General features: G+C 52.2%; 1 protein-coding gene across 1 annotated transcript in view; it reads right to left on the minus strand.

Annotated features, from left to right (window-relative positions):
- The window catches only part of EFR3B (EFR3 homolog B (S. cerevisiae)), a 37,091-nt gene that overhangs the window by 16,709 nt on the left and 3,007 nt on the right, over nt 1-17,375 (minus strand). The window contains exons 3-9 of the mRNA XM_010002226.1: nt 13,819-13,849; nt 13,159-13,235; nt 12,594-12,721; nt 9,709-9,859; nt 4,485-4,606; nt 1,786-1,935; nt 421-552 (exon numbers count right to left, since the gene is read on the minus strand). Coding sequence (XP_010000528.1) covers nt 421-552; nt 1,786-1,935; nt 4,485-4,606; nt 9,709-9,859; nt 12,594-12,721; nt 13,159-13,235; nt 13,819-13,849 — 791 coding nt within the window. The remainder of the gene's footprint in view (nt 1-420; nt 553-1,785; nt 1,936-4,484; nt 4,607-9,708; nt 9,860-12,593; nt 12,722-13,158; nt 13,236-13,818; nt 13,850-17,375) is intronic.

The raw sequence follows: 17,375 nt of genomic DNA on the forward strand, positions 1-17,375 counted from the left end.
CCTCACTCCAACCTCCTTTCAGGCAGTTGCAGAGAGCAAGAAGGTCTCCCCTCAGCCTCCTTTTCTCCAGGCTGAACACCCCCAGTTCCCTCAGCTGCTCCTCATCACACTTGTGCTCCAGACCCTTCCCCAGCTCCACTGCCCTTCTCTTAACACACTCCCGCCCCTCCATGTCCTTCTTGTTGTGAGGGGCCCAAAACTCAGCCCAGGATTTGAGGTACCATCTCACCAGCGCCCAGCACAGGGGGACGACCACCTGCCACCTTCCTCAATGCATCCAAAAAACGAGAGCTCAGCCCACAAACCAGCCCCCACCTCCAGTGCCACGCTGAGAGGTGTCCGTGCTCTCCCCCCAGCCCTGCCTTGCTCCTCCGTGCCTCAGTTTCCCTGGCGCCAGCAACCCAGAGGCTGGTGACTCACATGAGGACGGGCTTGATGGCGTTCTTGATGTTCCCGTAGGCCGCCCGGCCCAGCAGTTCCCGCAGGCACCTCTCTGCCAGCTCCGTGGGGCTCTCCTTCTCCTTCTCGGCTTGCAGCGGGGAGGGGGAGCGGCTGTGAACGCAGAGGAGGGCGATGAGAGCAGCGCGGAGCCTGTGCAGCCGCGGGCAGGCGGGGGGAGAGCAGCAGAGCCCCAGCCAGGGAGGTGCTGGTGCAAAACTGTGGTGGCACCTGCTGGCACCAGGGCTGCTGCTCCTGACACGGCCACCCGGCAGCAGCCAAGGGTCACCCGGGACGAGCTCCATCCCAGCGGATCCCAGGGACAAAGCGCTGCTGGACTGGAGCCAGAGCAGGGAGCAGCAGGGAAGGAGGGATTGCCAGGGAGGGGGACGTGTCACCACGGCCCTGCCTGCAGTGCCAGGCTGTGCCAGCCCCCAGGTCCCTGGTATGGGCAGGACAAGCCTGGGGCTGAGGGCTGGAGGAGGCAAGATGCCCTAAGTGAGGATGCAGGACATAATGTCCTTCCAGGGGGACATGGCCTGGCAGAAGTCACCTTGAACAGGCACATCCCATAGCAGCACAGAATTGTACTGGTTGGAAAACACCTCTAAGATCATCTCGTCCAACTGTTCACCCAGCTCTGCCAAGGCCACCACTAAACCATGTCCCTCAGCACCACAGCTACATGGCTTTGAAATCCCTCCAGGGATGGGGACTCCACCACTGCCCTGGGCAGCCTGGGCCAGGGCCTGACAACCCTTGCCAGGAAGAAATTGTTCCCAACATCCAACCTAAACCTCCCCTGTCATTTCCTTGTCCCATCACTTGCTCTCAGGGAAAACAGACCAACATCCCCTTGCTCCAGCCTCCTTTCAGGGAGTTGCAGAGAGTGAGAAGGTCTCCCCTCAGCCTCCTTTTCTCCAGGCTGAACACCCCCAGTTCCCTCAGCTGCTCCTCTCTCCCAGAGGAGACCAATCCCCTTTTTCCATGCTCTGGCTGTTTGGCACCACACAAACACTACAAATGCTTTTCCCACCTTGATGCTTTAGTTTATGAGAATAAAAGGAAAAGTCATTTGGCCAGAAGCCAGGTTCCCAGGACTGACCCATTCCTCTTCCTTCAAAAGGAAAGTCCCTGAATGAATCCATGCCTGCAGATAGCAATAACCTCCCTGCCACCTGCAGCATCCTTCAGCCAGGTACCTGCAGGGTTTCCTTTCTGGCCACTCCTATTTTTCACAAGCCTCAGCCTGCAACACCTCTGGCCTGGAAAACTTTGCCAAAAGCAGCCCCGGGGCTCTGAAGCTGCTGGTGGAACCAGTGGGACATGGCAGCAGCAAGGACTCACCTTTCGGCTTCGTCCACATGCTGTAAGTTGAAAAGCAGTGAGGGAACAATCTTGTCCATGTGCTGTGGGTCCCAGATGTTGGCTTGGAGTTCATCATTCACTGTCTTCCTTACCACTCCTTGCAAGCCTTTAATGCCAGACATCCGGATCCTAGGGAACAAATTGACACCAAAATGCTACGTATGTACACAGCACATGTTATTTTACATCTTAGAACCATGGAATCCCAGACTGGTTTGGCTTGCAAGGGACTTCAAAAATCTTCTAGTCCCCCCTGCCCTGGGCAGGGACACCTCCCACCAGACCAAGTTGCTCCAAGCCCCATCCAACCTGCCCTTCAACACTGCCAGGGATGGGGCAGCCACAGCTGCTCTGGGCAACCTGGGCCAGGGTCTCACCACCCTCACAGCAAAGACACTGATTTCTGGAGGGGTTTCATGCAGGTGATGCTCCAGTTCCCTGCTGTAGGCCTGATCTACCCCAGGGGAATCCTTCTGTCTCACATTCTCAAGAGATCTGGATTCCCACAGCCTGGCAGGCCCAAGTGGGGAAGGACTTGAACCAGCTAAAATCCTCCCCACGGCACACACTACCCAAGGTAGAGGGATGGCACTGGCCAGCCTGGCCTCTCCCAGGGATTGGTTTTGGACCTGGGAGGTCTCTGCTCCCCAGCTGCAGCATTCATAGTGGAATTTCCACATTTCCCCTATTTCCCCCATTCCCAGCAGCTGCAGAGCTGAGCTGTGCCCAGGGATGCTGGATGCTAAGGATACCTCAGTGCTTTTTGACAACTTGATCCTTTCCAAGTCAAAAAATCCTGACTCTGCTCTAGTCAATAAAGTCATCAATATAAACCGCCCTATGTAGCAGGATTCCTGGGGCTGAAATCAGCCCCACAGCACCCACTGCAAATGCCCCAGAAAGACAGCAAGTGTTTATCTGCAGAAAAAAAATATGCATCAAATAACCTGCTCTGAGGTTTCCCCAACACGTTTTGCAGATTTAATCAAGGCAATAATCCAGTCAAGACACAATCCTTGTGGGAGAAGTGCTGAGCAGGACCAAAGCCCCAGGAAAGCAGTGAGCTGTTCTTTAATTACAGGAGCTGCAGAATTTCTCTCTTCCAGGCTTCAACACAATTTAACCAGCGTCACTGGTGCCCCATATGTCACTCAGAAATAATGAGACTTTTGCATTATTTCCTTATTAAAGAGAAAGAAAAACTTGTGAGCCTGCAGAGGTGAGTTTGGTCATCAAAGATCAGTGGTGAACCTCAGGGGCTGGTCCCTCTGCAAGGCAACAGGTCCCTGGACAGCAGCTCTGGCAACAGTATCAAGATGATGTGTTGAAATGCTCTCTGACATCTGAGATCCCACTCTGGTGAGACCCCCCTGCAGTGCTGGGTTCAGTGCTGGGGTCCCCAACACAAGAAAAACATGGAGCTGTTGGAGGCCTGAGGAGGCCAGAGGCTGATCCAAGGGCTGAAGCAGCTCTGCTCTGGAGACAGGCTGAGAGAAGGCTCTGGGGAGACCTTAAAGCACCTTCCAGGACCTGAAGGGGCTACAGGAAAGCTGGGGAGGGACTTTTGACAAAGGTAGGGAGTGATGGGATGAGGGGGAATGAGGTGGAAGAGGGGAGACTGAGATGAGATCCTTGGAAGAAATTCTTTGCTGTGAGGGTGGTTCAGTGGTGTTGGAACTAGATGACCTTTAAGGTCCCTTCCAATCCAAACCAGTCTGGGATTCTGTGGTCTGAGTTCTCCTCAAAACTTGTCTCTGGCAGCAATGGGCTCCTTCCCAGAGCTTTCTGGCAAGAGCCACAGGTGCCATCAGTGTCCCCCAGGGACATTTCAAGCGTCAGGTCTTTTTAAATACATCACTGACAGTCCTGGCCTTGGCAGCTGTAAACAACATTAATCTGTCTGTTTTAGTCTTAATTAACCCCCTGGGATACGTTTCCCATCACAGTAAAGTGAGTGTGTTCTCTGTGCCGTCTAGAGAGATGTAATCACCTTTAAACATGGAAAATAATGGACCACAGGGCTGCGACAGTTTTGGAGTGAGCATTAATTCTGCTAAAAGTTGGGAATCTCTTATCATCATCCTTCCTTTTGGGGCCAGGACCAACCTCCCACCGTGGTCTAGCCACGACCCTGATGCCAAGGTGAGAAATGCTTGAAGATGCACTGAGGCAGCCCTGGGTTGGGCAGATTGCAGGTGTCATCTCATCACATTTTGCGCAAAATAAAACCAAAGTGGGAAGCCTGAGGGTACATTTGTCCCTTGTCCTGCCATCAGCCATGGTCAGGGCAAGCAGAACTACCCTGGTCTCCAGACAGCAAATGCAAACCAACACACATGCACACAATATGCCACATGGAAACAAAGGTTGGATATGGGCTGCAGTAATTTTCTAGGCTCCTGTTTCATCCTATATTCTCCTATGACAACAGGCTGAGAGAGAACTGAGGTTGTTCAGCCTGGAGAAGAGAAGGCTCTGGGGAGACCTCAGAGCACCTTCCAGGACCTGAAGGGGCTACAGGAAAGCTGGGGAGGGACTTTTGATGAGGTCATGGAGTGATGGGATGAGGGGGAATGGTTTCAAGCTTCAAGAGGGGAGACTGAGACGGGATCTGAGGAAGATCCCAGGGATCCCCCCCAGGATGTGTTCACAGAGCCAGCAGGGCCAGGGACACTCACTTTGTGCGGACGTCGGGGTCGTCGTGGCTGGAGTGACACATCTCGCTGAAGCGCGACACAAAGAAGTCGTAGCTGCGGTGGTAGGACGGGGTGTCCTCCTCGATGTTGGCAAACTTCACAAACTGGAGAGAAGAAAGAGGGGATCAGCTCAGAGGGCAGGCCGACAGAAATACTCACCACAGAACAGCTTGGGTTGGAAGAAACCTTAAAGATCATCTAGTTCAACCCCCTGCCATGGGTAGGGACACCTTCTACTAGACCAGGTTGCTTCAAGCCCCATCCAGGGAGCATTCTTGATATTCCTCTCCAAACCAGCAAACACTTGTGGGCTTCAGCAGTGTAACACAGGGCTTGGTGTGTGCTCTAGGTGACAAGTCAGGCTGCCCAGCTGCACCCAGGACACAGGGTCCTCAAGCAGGAGTGTGCCACTGTATAGTTCCATCAAGCTCCAGCAGCAGCCAGGCCTGGCTATGGATGCTGAAAACTTCACCACAAGCCTCAATGGTCCTTGTAAAGGGCATTTCGAGGTGCAATGAGAGATTCCTAATACACAGTACACAGTAACAGGAGATAAATTCTCCCCCAGTTTCTTTCCATCCTCCCAGGTGGCACAAAACCCAACCAACATTTCCCAAATGCTGCTACTGCCTTGGAAATGCCAGTGGAGAAACCAACTGCAAGGAGGTCCTTATAACCACATCCCAAATCTCTCCGGCAGCACCAGGTCCCATCACTCCCTTCCACAGTGAAACACCAGCTGATCAACAGATCTGGCCATGAAGCTTTCAGGGAGAGAGTGAAGGAGGAAGAGAAGATAAACCTGTTTTCAAGTTTTCCTCTGAATTCTGAAATTTACAGAAAAAAAATATTTCCTTATGGAAAGATGTAAATGAAGTGTCAGGGCAGGAAAGGATAAACTTCAACTCATCCAGTCATGCTGACAGGGGTGGCTTTAAGAAAGGAAAAATAAATCAAATAGTGCAAGAGCTATCACAGAATCCAAGATATCTGCTCCTGGCTGGAACACACAGAGCAATCACCCTGTATCTGTCCGTCAGCATCAGGTGCTGTGAAAGCACGAGATTTATCCTTGGCCTGGGACAAACATTGTGGCACTGAGACCCTGTGTTTTCACCTCCCACTTGGAACAATCCCAGCTGCTTGCTGGGATTTTGGGCAGAGGAATCAGCTGGCTGCTTTTGTGCACTGCAGCACGCAGGGAAGCCAGGGCCATTTGCAGGGGTGTACAGTGAAGGGAGAGGATGGTCCCTGTCCAAGATGCCCCCAAACCACCCCAGCTCTTAAGTGCAACCCCTCAACGCTGGGTGAGAAACAATGCCTGTGCACTAAACTTTGGAAGCTGCTCACTTGAAATGCTTCTCTTCCAGGCTCAGAAAACAGCCAAGAGACACGAAGGAGTCTTTGGGAAAGATTCCAGCCCTGACCCGACAGCAGAGGATTCAGCAGCACACTCCTCTGAGTGAGACATCTCCTGCTACGAGCACCAGCTCACACTGTACCCAGGACACACTTTCACCATCACGGAATCCCAGACTGGTTTGGCTTGGAAGGATGATCTTTAAGGTCTGCTCCAGCCCAAACCATTCCATGCTTCTATGAAATAAATTAAGGAAACAGCTCCCTGCAGCCAGTATCTGCATGTGTCAATCCCACAGCAATGTGGACAGCAGCTCATTTTGTGCCACCTGGCAACCAAACAGGAGCACCTTATTCTGAAGCTGTTGAGACACCAGTGATTTCAAAGCCATGTAGCTGTGGTGCTGAGAAACATGGTTTAGTGGTGACCTTGGCAGTGCTGGGTTAATGGTTGGATGTGATGATCTTAAAAGTCTTTTCCAATCAAAACAATTCCATGATTCCCAGCCCACCCCACGCAAGCAGTGCCCACGGTTCAGCTCCCTGCTCCAAGAGCATCTTCCCCAAGCACAGTGAGGTCTGCTCACCTCTGTCCTTGGGGAACTGACATCCCTGCTTGGTGTCACCATGCCCAGTGAAACTGGATGTGGTTCAGTGTTCACATCTGGAGGCAGCTGCTCTATCTGCATCCTTTTTGAGCCCGCAGCCTCCAGCAGGGCTAGAACTTGTAAAAAGCATCCACAGAGGAAAAACACCCTCAAAGCCTCCTTGTTCTGTCAGGACTGTCATTTGTTCACACATTATTGCATTTTCCAAAGACTTGGCTGCCCCTACAAGGGTGCTGCACCATCCAGCAAATACAGGAGATCACCAAATATCAGATGGGGTTGGGTGGGAAGGGACCTTAAAGATCACCCAGTCCCACCCCCCCTGCATGGGCAGGGACGCCTCCCACTAGACCAGGCGGCTCCAAGCCCCATCCAACCTGCCCTTCACCCCTGCCGGGGTTGGGGCAGCCACAGCTGCCCTGGGGAGGCTGGGCCAGGGGCTCACCACCCTCACAGCAAAGAATTTCTTCCAAGGATCTCATCTCAATCTCCCCTCTCCCCCCTCATCCCCCCCCACCCCACCCCCCCCTGCCTCTGTCAAAACTCCCTCCCCAGCTTTCCTGTAGCCCCTTCAGGTCCTGGAAGGTGCTCTAAGGTCTCCCCAGAGCCTTCTCTTCTCCAGGCTGAACAACCCCAACTCTCTCAGCCTATCTCCAGAGCAGAGCTGCTCCAGCCCTCAGGCCAACTCCATGGCCTCCTCTGGACTCACTCCAACAGCTCACCCTAGTCCCACTGCCCAGAGACAAAAAGCAGCACCAGAGCACACAGAAATGACCCAGTGAGGGCTGAGCCAGCAGGAAAGGAGACATCAGACCTTGAGGGGAAGTGACTTAATTTTCACAAATGACACCAAATCCCAGCTGAAAAGCTGCTCTGCAGCTTCACACCAGAATTCCACTGAGAAAACAGAAACATTCAAAGACAACAATATTTCTGCTGTGGTTTCAAGGGATGTGGGGCTTGGGAGCTTGGGGTTCCCATGCTTGGAGCTGAAAAAGCTCCAATTGAAACATGTTTCGGATGAGGAAGGGAAATGCAAGGAGCTTGGCTGCCTGGGAGAAGGAAAATAATGGCTGTGAAGGGATAACGCTGCCACCTACAAATAAATCAGACATAAATACTTCAGAAGAAGAACATCAAGGCGGGGGAAGAGCTGTTTAAATGAAAGATCAATGTCGGTTTGAGAGAAAAGAAAATGGGAATGACATCAAGCTGGAAATTAGGCAGCTCCTCCCCAAAGCAGGGAGGTTGCCCAGCAGCCTCCTAACAAGGATGAAAAACCAAAGTGGATTTAAGCCACAGCTCCATATGATCACCCTGGGAACTACAGGATGGTGTTAGAGCAATGGCAGGATGCTGGATTTTTGCTGGTGGCTGGGACTGGCCCCTGCACAGCATGGATACCCGGGCAGGGTGTGAGGAGGGAGACGTGTCTGGGGTGAGATTTCATGCAGTGAGAGTGAGTCACTCGGAGCAGGTTTCTATAAACAACCTCCTCCCGCCCTTGCCATCAGCTCCCTTATTGTGGAGATTGCTTGAGACAGCACCATCTAATTAAGCACGAGCCTGAGGCACATTCCTCATTTGCAGATATAGGAAGAAGTGCCTCATTTCAATTACATGCTTTTTTATAAAAGTTTGCTGTGCTGTTTGCCCTCTGGATGCCACCACGCTTGAGAAGGCAAAAATAAAAAAAAGCATCATGAAAGCTGATCTGGATTCCTCGTTAAAACACCTACTGATTCCTGACCACAGTGCTAAGGAAACACCTAAGACTCGTCCAGGATCATCTCTCCTGGAGAAGGCTCTGGGGAAACCTTAAGAGCATCTTCCAGGACCTGAAGGGGCTACAGGAAAGCTGGGGAGGGACTTTTGACAGGGTCATGGAGTGATGGGATAAGGTGGAAAGGTTTCAAGCTGCAAGAGGGAAGATTGAGATGAGATCTGAGGAAGAAATTCTTTGTTGTGAGGGTGATGAGACACTGGCCCAGGTTGCCCAGAGCAGCTGTGGCTGCCCCATCCCTGGCAGTGTTGAAGGCCAGGTTGGATGGGGCTTGGAGCAATCTGGTCTGGTAGGAGGTGTCTGGAAACTACTATTACAGGGAACTACTAGGGAGAGTCCATTGAAGGGCAACAAAGATGACTGGGGGATTGGAGCATCTCCTGTATGAGGAAAGGCTGAGAGAGCTGGGACTCTTCAGCGTGGAGAAGAGAAGGCTGAGGGGAGACCTTATTAATGCCTTTAAGTATCTACAGGGTGGGTGCAAGGAGGATGGAGCCAGACTCTTTTCAGTAGTTCCCAATGACAGGACAAGGGGCAATGGGCACAAGCTGGAACATGGGAAGTTCCATTTAAATATGAGGAAAATCTTATGTAGGGTGATGGTGACAGAGCACTGGGACAGGCTGCTCAGGGGGGGTGTGGAGGTCCCTTCTCTGGAGATATTCAAGACCTGCCTGGATGCAGCCCTGAGTAATGTGCTCTAGAGGATCCTGCTTTAGTGGGGGAATTGGACTAGATGGACTAGCTGATCTCTGGAAGTCCCTTCCAACTCTGACAATTCTGTCATTCTGTGTCCCTGCCTATTGCAGGGTGTTGGGAATAGATGGTCTTCAGGGTCCCTTCCAACCCAAATCAGTCTGTGATTCTGAGTCCGGGTGTCAGGTGCACCCAGAGCTCCCAGTAATAACCAGCAGCAAGGCCACCCATGAGTGGCTGCTGGCTGCCAGACAGGCTCAGCAGTTTGGATTCCAGAGGTACGTCACTTTTGTTCATTCATGCTTCAAATTTCCTCTCATTTTATGTCTGTGTCTGACACATCCCCAGCCCAGCTAAGCCATCTCTTGCATGCAGCAGCTCTGCTTCAGCCAGCCCCTTTCTGAGCATAAAGAGTTCCCAAAATCCATAGGGATCACATCATAAATTGGTCTATTGTCCTAAACTGCTGAAAGCCCCCGTGCCTGTGGAGTTGTTTAGGAAAAGCTGAATTCAAAGAGTGAAGGGATGGCAGCAGGGATCAGAGCCCAAACAGCACAGACAGTGCAGGGGGTCTCAGAACCTCACACAAGGCAGGACACAAAAGGAGACATCATGAATCCTCCTCTGCAGCCTCTCCCTGTCCTTTCCAACAAGTTTTCCTACCCTGGCACTGTGCAGGGACATGGGGGTGACAGGCAGGGTGAAAAGCCAAAGTCATGGTTAGCAGGGTGCTGCCACCTCCCCCTGCACCCCGACTCACCGAGTTGGTACCCAGGATCTGTAGGTTGGGTTTCTCTGACTCCAGCAGCTTCGCCACCATCTTCAGGAAGCTCTCCACGAAGAGGTTGATGCTCTGGCAGTGGCAGGCCATAAGGAGCTGGTCCAGGGCCTCCATGGCAATGCACACGTACCTGGAAGCAGGAAAGGCCACGGTCACTCCCCAACAGCAGCATGAACCTCCTCCTCCCTTCTCCTAAACCACCAACAAAACACCAACCTTCTGCCTTGGCCAACCCAAGGAGAAAAATTCTACAGCCAAAATACACTTTGGATAGAAAAATATCCCAATAAAAATAAAATAAATGTAAATAAATTAAATAATAAAAAGGAAATTTAAAAGATGGTGTTGGCTGCTCCCAGCATCTCTCCCACTAGCAAAGACCCAGCTGCTCCAGGCCCAAGGCTGCCAGCAACACCTTGCACCTCCCCCCACACTGCTCCTGGGCTTCCCTTGCCCTTGAACTGGTTTTTCTCTGCTGGAAGGAGAGCTGGGCTTTGCACAGGGTGGGCTCAGTGTCAAACACAGCTTTTCTCACAGTCCCAGCTGGGAGTAGGGACAGGATGAGAATGCAGAATTAGACTTGATGTGCTCCAGGGAAGCTTAAACACACAGTAACAATACACAGCAACGCTGCGAAGCAGGTGACCATCACCCCGAAATTCCTGGCAGGAGCAGGGTTTCCTCCAGCAGTGCACAGATAGGATGGGGCATTGCCCACACCAGGATTAATTACCTCAGTTCCCTTTCCCATTGCAGCCACTCAGTCTTGGCTTTGGGTGGTGAATGGGAGAGGGAAGCCCAGAACATGGCTCAAATACAGGGACACATCCATGACAGGCCCTTGGAACATGCAGGGAGCACAGCACATCCGTTCACTGTCCCTCCTGACCAGGCTGAGCTCACCCACAGACCACCCATGAGCAGCTGGATTCATAGAAACATGGAATGGCATTGCTTGGAAGGGACCTTAAAGATCATCTAGTCCCAACCCCCTGCCATGGGCAGGGACACCTCCCACCAGACCAGGTTGCTCCAAGCCCCATCCAACCTGCCCTTCAACACTGCCAGGGATGGGGCAGCCACAGCTGCTCTGGGCAGCCTGGGCCAGGGTCTCACCGCCCTCACAGCAAAGAATTTCTTCCTCACATCTCATCTCAATCTCCCCTCCTGCAGCTTGAAACCATTCCCCCTCATCCCATCACTCCCTGCCTTTGTCAAAAGTCCCTCCCCAGCTTTCCTGTAGTCCCTTCAGGCACTGGAAGGTGCTCTAAGGTCTCCCTGGAGCCTTCTCTTCTCCAGGCTGAACAATCCCAATTCTCTCAACCTCTAACCCAGATGGTGGGTTTCAGTGCTGCAAACTCAAACAAGAGCACTTTCCACTTTTAGCAATAAAGGTAACAAAAAGATGACACACAACAGCCCTGGAATCAAAGCTACCTTCATCTTACAGGCAGGAGTATCACCCACGTGCTCAGCAGCTCTATCAAAGCCTGGCTCTGGTGTCTTCAGCCAACACCAGCCGACAAACACAAGGTTGATCCAAACTTATTTTAGGCATTTCAAAGTTAAGACTTTGAAAATTAGCTGCTGCTTCAACCCAATTACCTGCCTATCTGCACAGGCGGTGGATGAAGATTTTCCCCCCCCTCTGCCCCCTGAGACTTGTCATTGGATGGATAAAAGGAAAACAAATCTTTGAAAGCTTTTCTTTTCCCAGCATAGCAAGCAGAGCCTGTTAACAGCTGCTCAAACCACAAGAACACCAGGCAGTGCTTTGAATGTCCTGTCACTCCTGATGACGGGTACTGCAGATGAGGCTTTTCAAGGTTTTCCAACTTCAACACTTCTTCGGCAGATCCTCGGCTCCTCTCTCCCCCTGGATACAAACCAGTTTGAAGCTCACAGCATGAATCTGAGCCATGTTTGTCTGCTGTGGCTTTGTTCAGGAGACAAGACAAAATCCAGCTGGGATTTCAAAGGGAAGGAGTCCTTCCGTGCTCCCCCAGAATACCAGGGCAGTCAGCTATTTCATAGAATCCCCAACTGGTTTGGATTGGAAGGAACCTTAAAGATCATCTCTGCCATGGGCAAGGACACTTCCCACTAAACCAGGTTGATCCAAGCCCCATCCAACCTGCCCTTCAACACTGCCAGGGATGGGGCAGCCACAGCTGCTCTGGGAAACCTGGGCCAGTGTCTCATCACCCTCACAGCAAAGAATTTCTTCCTATAATCTCATCTGAATGTCCTCTCTTGTAGCTTGCAACTGTTTCCCCTTGTCCCATCACTCCCTGCCCTTGTGAAAAGTCTATCCCCAGCTTTCCTGCAGCCTCTCCAGGTACTGAAACCTGATGATGGCCCAGAGGGATGATGGCAGTTCTGCTGCTGGGAACAAACACCATACACACACCAACTCCTCAAGCACAGCCAGTACAGTGCCAGCGCAACACCACATGGCTTTCAGCCTGACTGGTCCCTTGCAACTTTGCACGGAGTTTCCACATCTCTGCAGGCTTTCACATCTCACTTCTAGACACACAACACTCTTGCATCTCTCTGAGCAGTCTTGTCACTTCAGGACACCTTGGAGCACACAGAAGCTGTGTACCCCTCCCATACTACCCCTACCCTGAGACCCCTCTACTATTTAGTGGTCCATTGTTATCAGGTTGCCTCATCCCTGGAAGTGTTCAAGGCCAGGTTGGATGGGGCTTGGAGCAACCTGGTCTGGTGGGAGGTGTCCCTGCCCATGGCAGGAGGATTGGAACAAGATGATCTTTAAGGTCCCTTCCCACCCAAACCATTCCATGGTTCTCTGATCATTATGTTGATCCCTGGGATGGCTGGACCAGCCCCCCCCTCACCCATAGCGGTGCCGGCTCACGTCCCGGATCAGCCGCTCGGACAAGTAGGCACCGATGCGATCCAGCTTCTCTGGGGCAGACAGGGCATAAAAAGTCAGTTTCTCCATGTTGGTCTTCACCAGCCCATCCTGTAAGAGAGCAGCACAAGGCGTCACGGACTCACACGCAGACCCAGCAAACAGCAGAAGTGTCTCCATAGCAAACCTTCGGCAGAGATGCCAGAGCTCTGGAGTGTGACAGGCCCATCCCAAAGCTTCCCTGCGCCTTGTACACCAGGGAAGGCAGATGAGGTTTGCAATTAGCCTCCTCGAGGGTTCTCTGATCAGGGCTGACCCCAGGGGAAGCCTCCATTGAGCACCCCACTCTGAATACAAGGAGAACCATTTGCCAGCCCTTTGCAATGCCCCAGCACCAAGGGGGATAAGGGCAGACAGGAAAAATCCAACTCAGCTTTTATGGTGCCAAAGCATCACCCACATCCCAGGAGCTTTTTCTGAGCAGGTGACACTGTGTCCATGAAGCCTGAGCACCAGAGCTTCAGCACGTGAAGCAGCAGCTTGTTTACCTCTGGGTCCTCAGGGAAGATGTTGTCGACAAGTCTCTTGTAGCGAGGACGCAGGGCACCGCAGCAGCCACAAACACCTGGAAGGGAGAAGACAAAGCCCATCAGCAGGGACAAAAATCCTCAGCTCCTGGGCAAACTCCTGCATAAAGGTGCCTTTGGTGGAAAATCTATCTTTGGATTCAGTAGGGAAGCCTGGGAAGAGGGCAGGGCACCAAGCTGACAACATCCCAGGGTTTTGCAGCCAAAAAAAACAAGGGCAGAAAACCGCAGCTGAGAGGCAGAGAATTGGCTGGTGACCAGCAGCATTTGACGTAGGACTTCAGGGTTATCTGCTTTTCTCACCCAAGAGCAGCCCCCAGAGACCAAGATGTCCAAAGTTCCCCTCAATCTGTGTCTCTCTGTCTTGCAGGATCCTTTTGTGCAGGTCCTCAGACCAGGAGCTCTTTGCTCCAGTCACTCGCCCAAGGACACAAAATTCATACCCTGCCCCACGCTCCCCACAGGCAGGGATCAAGGGAGCACAAGCTGCTGGAAAAGGCAAGAAAGCAAAGGATAAGAGAGGATCTCACAAAGGCAATGAAAGGAAAATGCATTTCCTCGTTTATAGTTCCACAGTTGAGCTGCTGGGAAACATCAAAACATCTTCAATTGCTTCCCTACCCCTGGGCTGCTGGACCACAGTCCCTCTCCCCTGAAGGGGACACCAAGTGTTTTGCAGGACACTGACACAACCATACCCAGCCCCTCTTTTTGAGGGGCCTGAGACGTGACAGCAGCTGGTTCCTGATGCACAAGCCCTACGAAGCCTCTCTGAGAGCCAGACTCCTTCATAGCAGCACCTCTGCAGGTCAGTGAATGGCTGAGCATCAGCCTCATTGCAAGGCAGAGCAAAGCAAGTCACCAAACATCCCAAATGTGGCTGCAATCCCTTGCTATCAAAGAGCTGCCAAGGAGGAATCAGACAATCACAGAATCATTTTGGTTGGAAAAGACCTCTAAGGATCGTCAAGTCCCACCATTATCCCAGAACTGCGGAGGCCACCACTAAACCATGTCCCTCAGCACCACAGCTACAGGGCTTTGAAATCCCTCCAGGGATGGGGACTCCACCACTGCCCTGGGCAGCCTGGGCCAGGGCCTGACAACCCATGAAGAAATTGTTCCTAATATAAAACGTAAACCTCTCCTGGCACAACCTGAGGCCAGTGAGGGCTCAGGAAGGGATGGTTTGCAACCTGGATATTTCTCCCTGTGCCATATCCTGTTTCTCAGGGCTGCAGCACATGGCCAGGGATCCCCCTGTATTCAGCTCAGGGACAGCTGGTGGTCCAGGAGGGCTCTTGGGCATCCATTGTGCTTCCACAAGCACCAAGCATCCATGGGCACCTCCACCCTGCTACACAGAATCACAGAATCATTAAGGTTGGGAAAGACCTCTAAGGTCATCAAGTCGAACTGTCAACCCAACACCACCATGCCCACTAAACCACATCCTGAAGTGCCACATCAACACACATTTTTTAACACCTCCAGGGATGGCGACTTCACCACTGCCCTGGGCAGCCTGTTCCGATGCTCAACACCCCCCTGCATAAAGCCACACCAGCACTGCTCTGCCTCCCGGGCAATGAGGAATTTCTGCCAAGTTTGTTTTAAAAGAAGGGGAGAAAAAAAGATTGTTGGACTCTCTACCCTCCCCCCTAAAGGGCTTTGCACACCCGGATCCCCCTTGTTCCAGCACAATGCATTTTTTCCCGGGGACCCAGCGTTGCTGGGATGCTGCAGCCCCTTTGTGAGCTTGGGGAAGCGTCAGTAATTCAGGGGCTGGGTTGTTGTTGTTTTTTTTTGGCAACTGCCAGCTAAGCAGAAGCTGGAGGGGGAGGACACACACCAGAAGCTGGGGCAGCAGGACACACACAAAGGCCGTGTCGGTGGGAGCCGGCGACTGCTCCCGCTGGAACGCCTGAGCTCGCGCCAGCTCCTGGCGCCGGCACCGCGTCGCTCCTGCCACGTTCCCACTCGCTTCCCAAGCTTCTCACCTCCCCAGGGAGGCTGCCACCAGCTTTGGGGTCCGTTTTGGGACCCAGCATCCCCAGATGCAGAGGCAAGGAGCTCCTTCCGCCTCTCCTGCTCTCCCCGCACACCCCAGCGCCCTGCGAGCCGAGATTCTCTTTCTGCCTCACACCCTCTCATCCCCCTCTTCCCTTCTCTGCTGCCTTCACTCGATTTTGCTCTTCTTTTTTTTTCCCCAAAAGTACCTTTAATCTGGCCTCTTAATAAATTCTTCTTTGTCATTCACACAAATGAGTGGCTGATCATCTGTGGAATCCTCTTACTAAATTTCCCTCTTCCAGGGCTGCTGAGGCAGCTCTCCCTGCAAAACAACTTCCACGTAAGGTCCTCTCTGCCTCCTGCAGCCTCCTCAGTAATCATCTCACCTCCAGATATGTGACTTCAGAGTATTTTGAGAATTAAGGAACATTCTCAGCCCTGGGAGAGGAGCTAAGAGTTCCAGCTGTGGTCCCAACCCACCAGCCTCATCCTTGATGAATGAAGCTGAAGAGGAGACAAGTTACAGATCCCATCAATAATAACTGCACTAATTAAATCTAACTCCTTCCCCCTCACCTGCCATGACCTCTTCTTCCAGAAATAGGAGATTTTTAAGGCCTCACCTACAGGAAGCAGCAGTGTGAGAGAGAAGACCCAAAGCTCCTGGCAGGAGAGGGGATCCAGCTTTCCTATCGGCCCCACGTTTTTGGGGGGACAAACCAAGTTCACCCAGGGAAAGCAGAAACATTTCTCAGCTCCAAAGCCACAACAGGTGGGGATCCCACTGTGGCCCAGCAGAAGGACAGGGCTTCCTACAAGTGCCTCCAGATGAGACTCTCTGGTCTTTAGTAAGAGGGCTGAGCTCCCTGCAGCAGGGCACTGAAAGGGTCTCACTCTTCTGGCATGAAACCAAGAGAAACTTTCCTGCCCCTGCTCTTGGTTTTACCCAGCCTGGGCATACACAAGTACAGACAAGGACCTCATAAATGCTAAAAAAAGCAGAGTAAAAATGACATAAACCTTTATTTTTTCCCTTTTTATATTCCACCCACCAAGGGCTCTCCAGAGAGGAACAAACCTAAGTCTGGTCCTGATGCCAAGGCTGAAATCAGCCCCAGGCTTGGTCAATATGGGATCCCCCCAGATCCTCACAGCACTGAACCCCAAAGCTGGGGGTGGTGACAACCCCCCATCCAGGATACCTGACAAAGGGTGTCAGACAAGACATTTCTTCTTCCAGACACCCATTTGCTTTAGCACCCACCATGCTGACCCCAAGTACCTCGTAGCTTTGCAACCAGCTCTGGTTCCAAGCAAGGCACTGACCAGCAGCATCCCCCATGCAAGGACAAAACCCCAAAGCCACAGATCTCCAGCCCAGGCTGGCACAACTGTGGAATCATAGAATCACAGAATCCCAGACTGGTTTGGTTGGGAAGAGACCTTAAAGACCACGTAGATCCCACCCCCATGCACTGGCAGGCACACCTCTCACACGGTCAAGTTGCTCAGTGCCCCATCCAACCTGGCCTTGAGCACTTACAGAGATGGGGCATCCCCAGGTTAGGGTTGCTAAGCCTGGAGAAGAGAAGGCTCCAGGGAGACCTTAGAGCACCTTTCAGTACCTGAAGGGGCTACGGGAAAGCTGTGGAGGGACTTTGGACAAAGGCAGGGAGTGATGGGATGAGGGGGAATGGTTTCAAGCTGCAAGAGGGGAGATTGAGATGAGATGTGAGGAAGAAATTCTTTGCTGTGAGGGTGGTGAGACCCTGGCCCAGGTTTCCCAGAGAAGATGTGGCTGCCCCTGGCATTGTTGAAGGGCAGGTTGGATGGGGCTTGGAGCAACCTGGTCTGGTGGGAGGTGTCCCTGCCCATGGCAGGGTGGTTGAAACAAGGTGGTTTTTAAGAACCCTTCCCACTCAAACCAGTCGTGGATTCTATGATCCACAAATTCTGTGGAGAAACTGGGCCAGTGTCTCACCACCCTCACAGTAAAGCATTTCTTCCTCGTGTCTGACCTAAATCTTCTCTCTTCCACTTTAAAGCCATTCCCCCTTGTCCTATTGCCAGGGCAAGACAAGGCATTTAAAATACAAGGTATATAAAATACAGGGTATTTAAAAAAAAAACAAACACAAAAACAACAGGAAAATTACACTGCCAGT

This window comes from Chaetura pelagica, unplaced genomic scaffold, assembly GCF_000747805.2.
Source record: "Chaetura pelagica isolate M959 unplaced genomic scaffold, ChaPel_1.0 scaffold107, whole genome shotgun sequence".
Lineage (NCBI taxonomy): Eukaryota > Metazoa > Chordata > Aves > Apodiformes > Apodidae > Chaetura > Chaetura pelagica.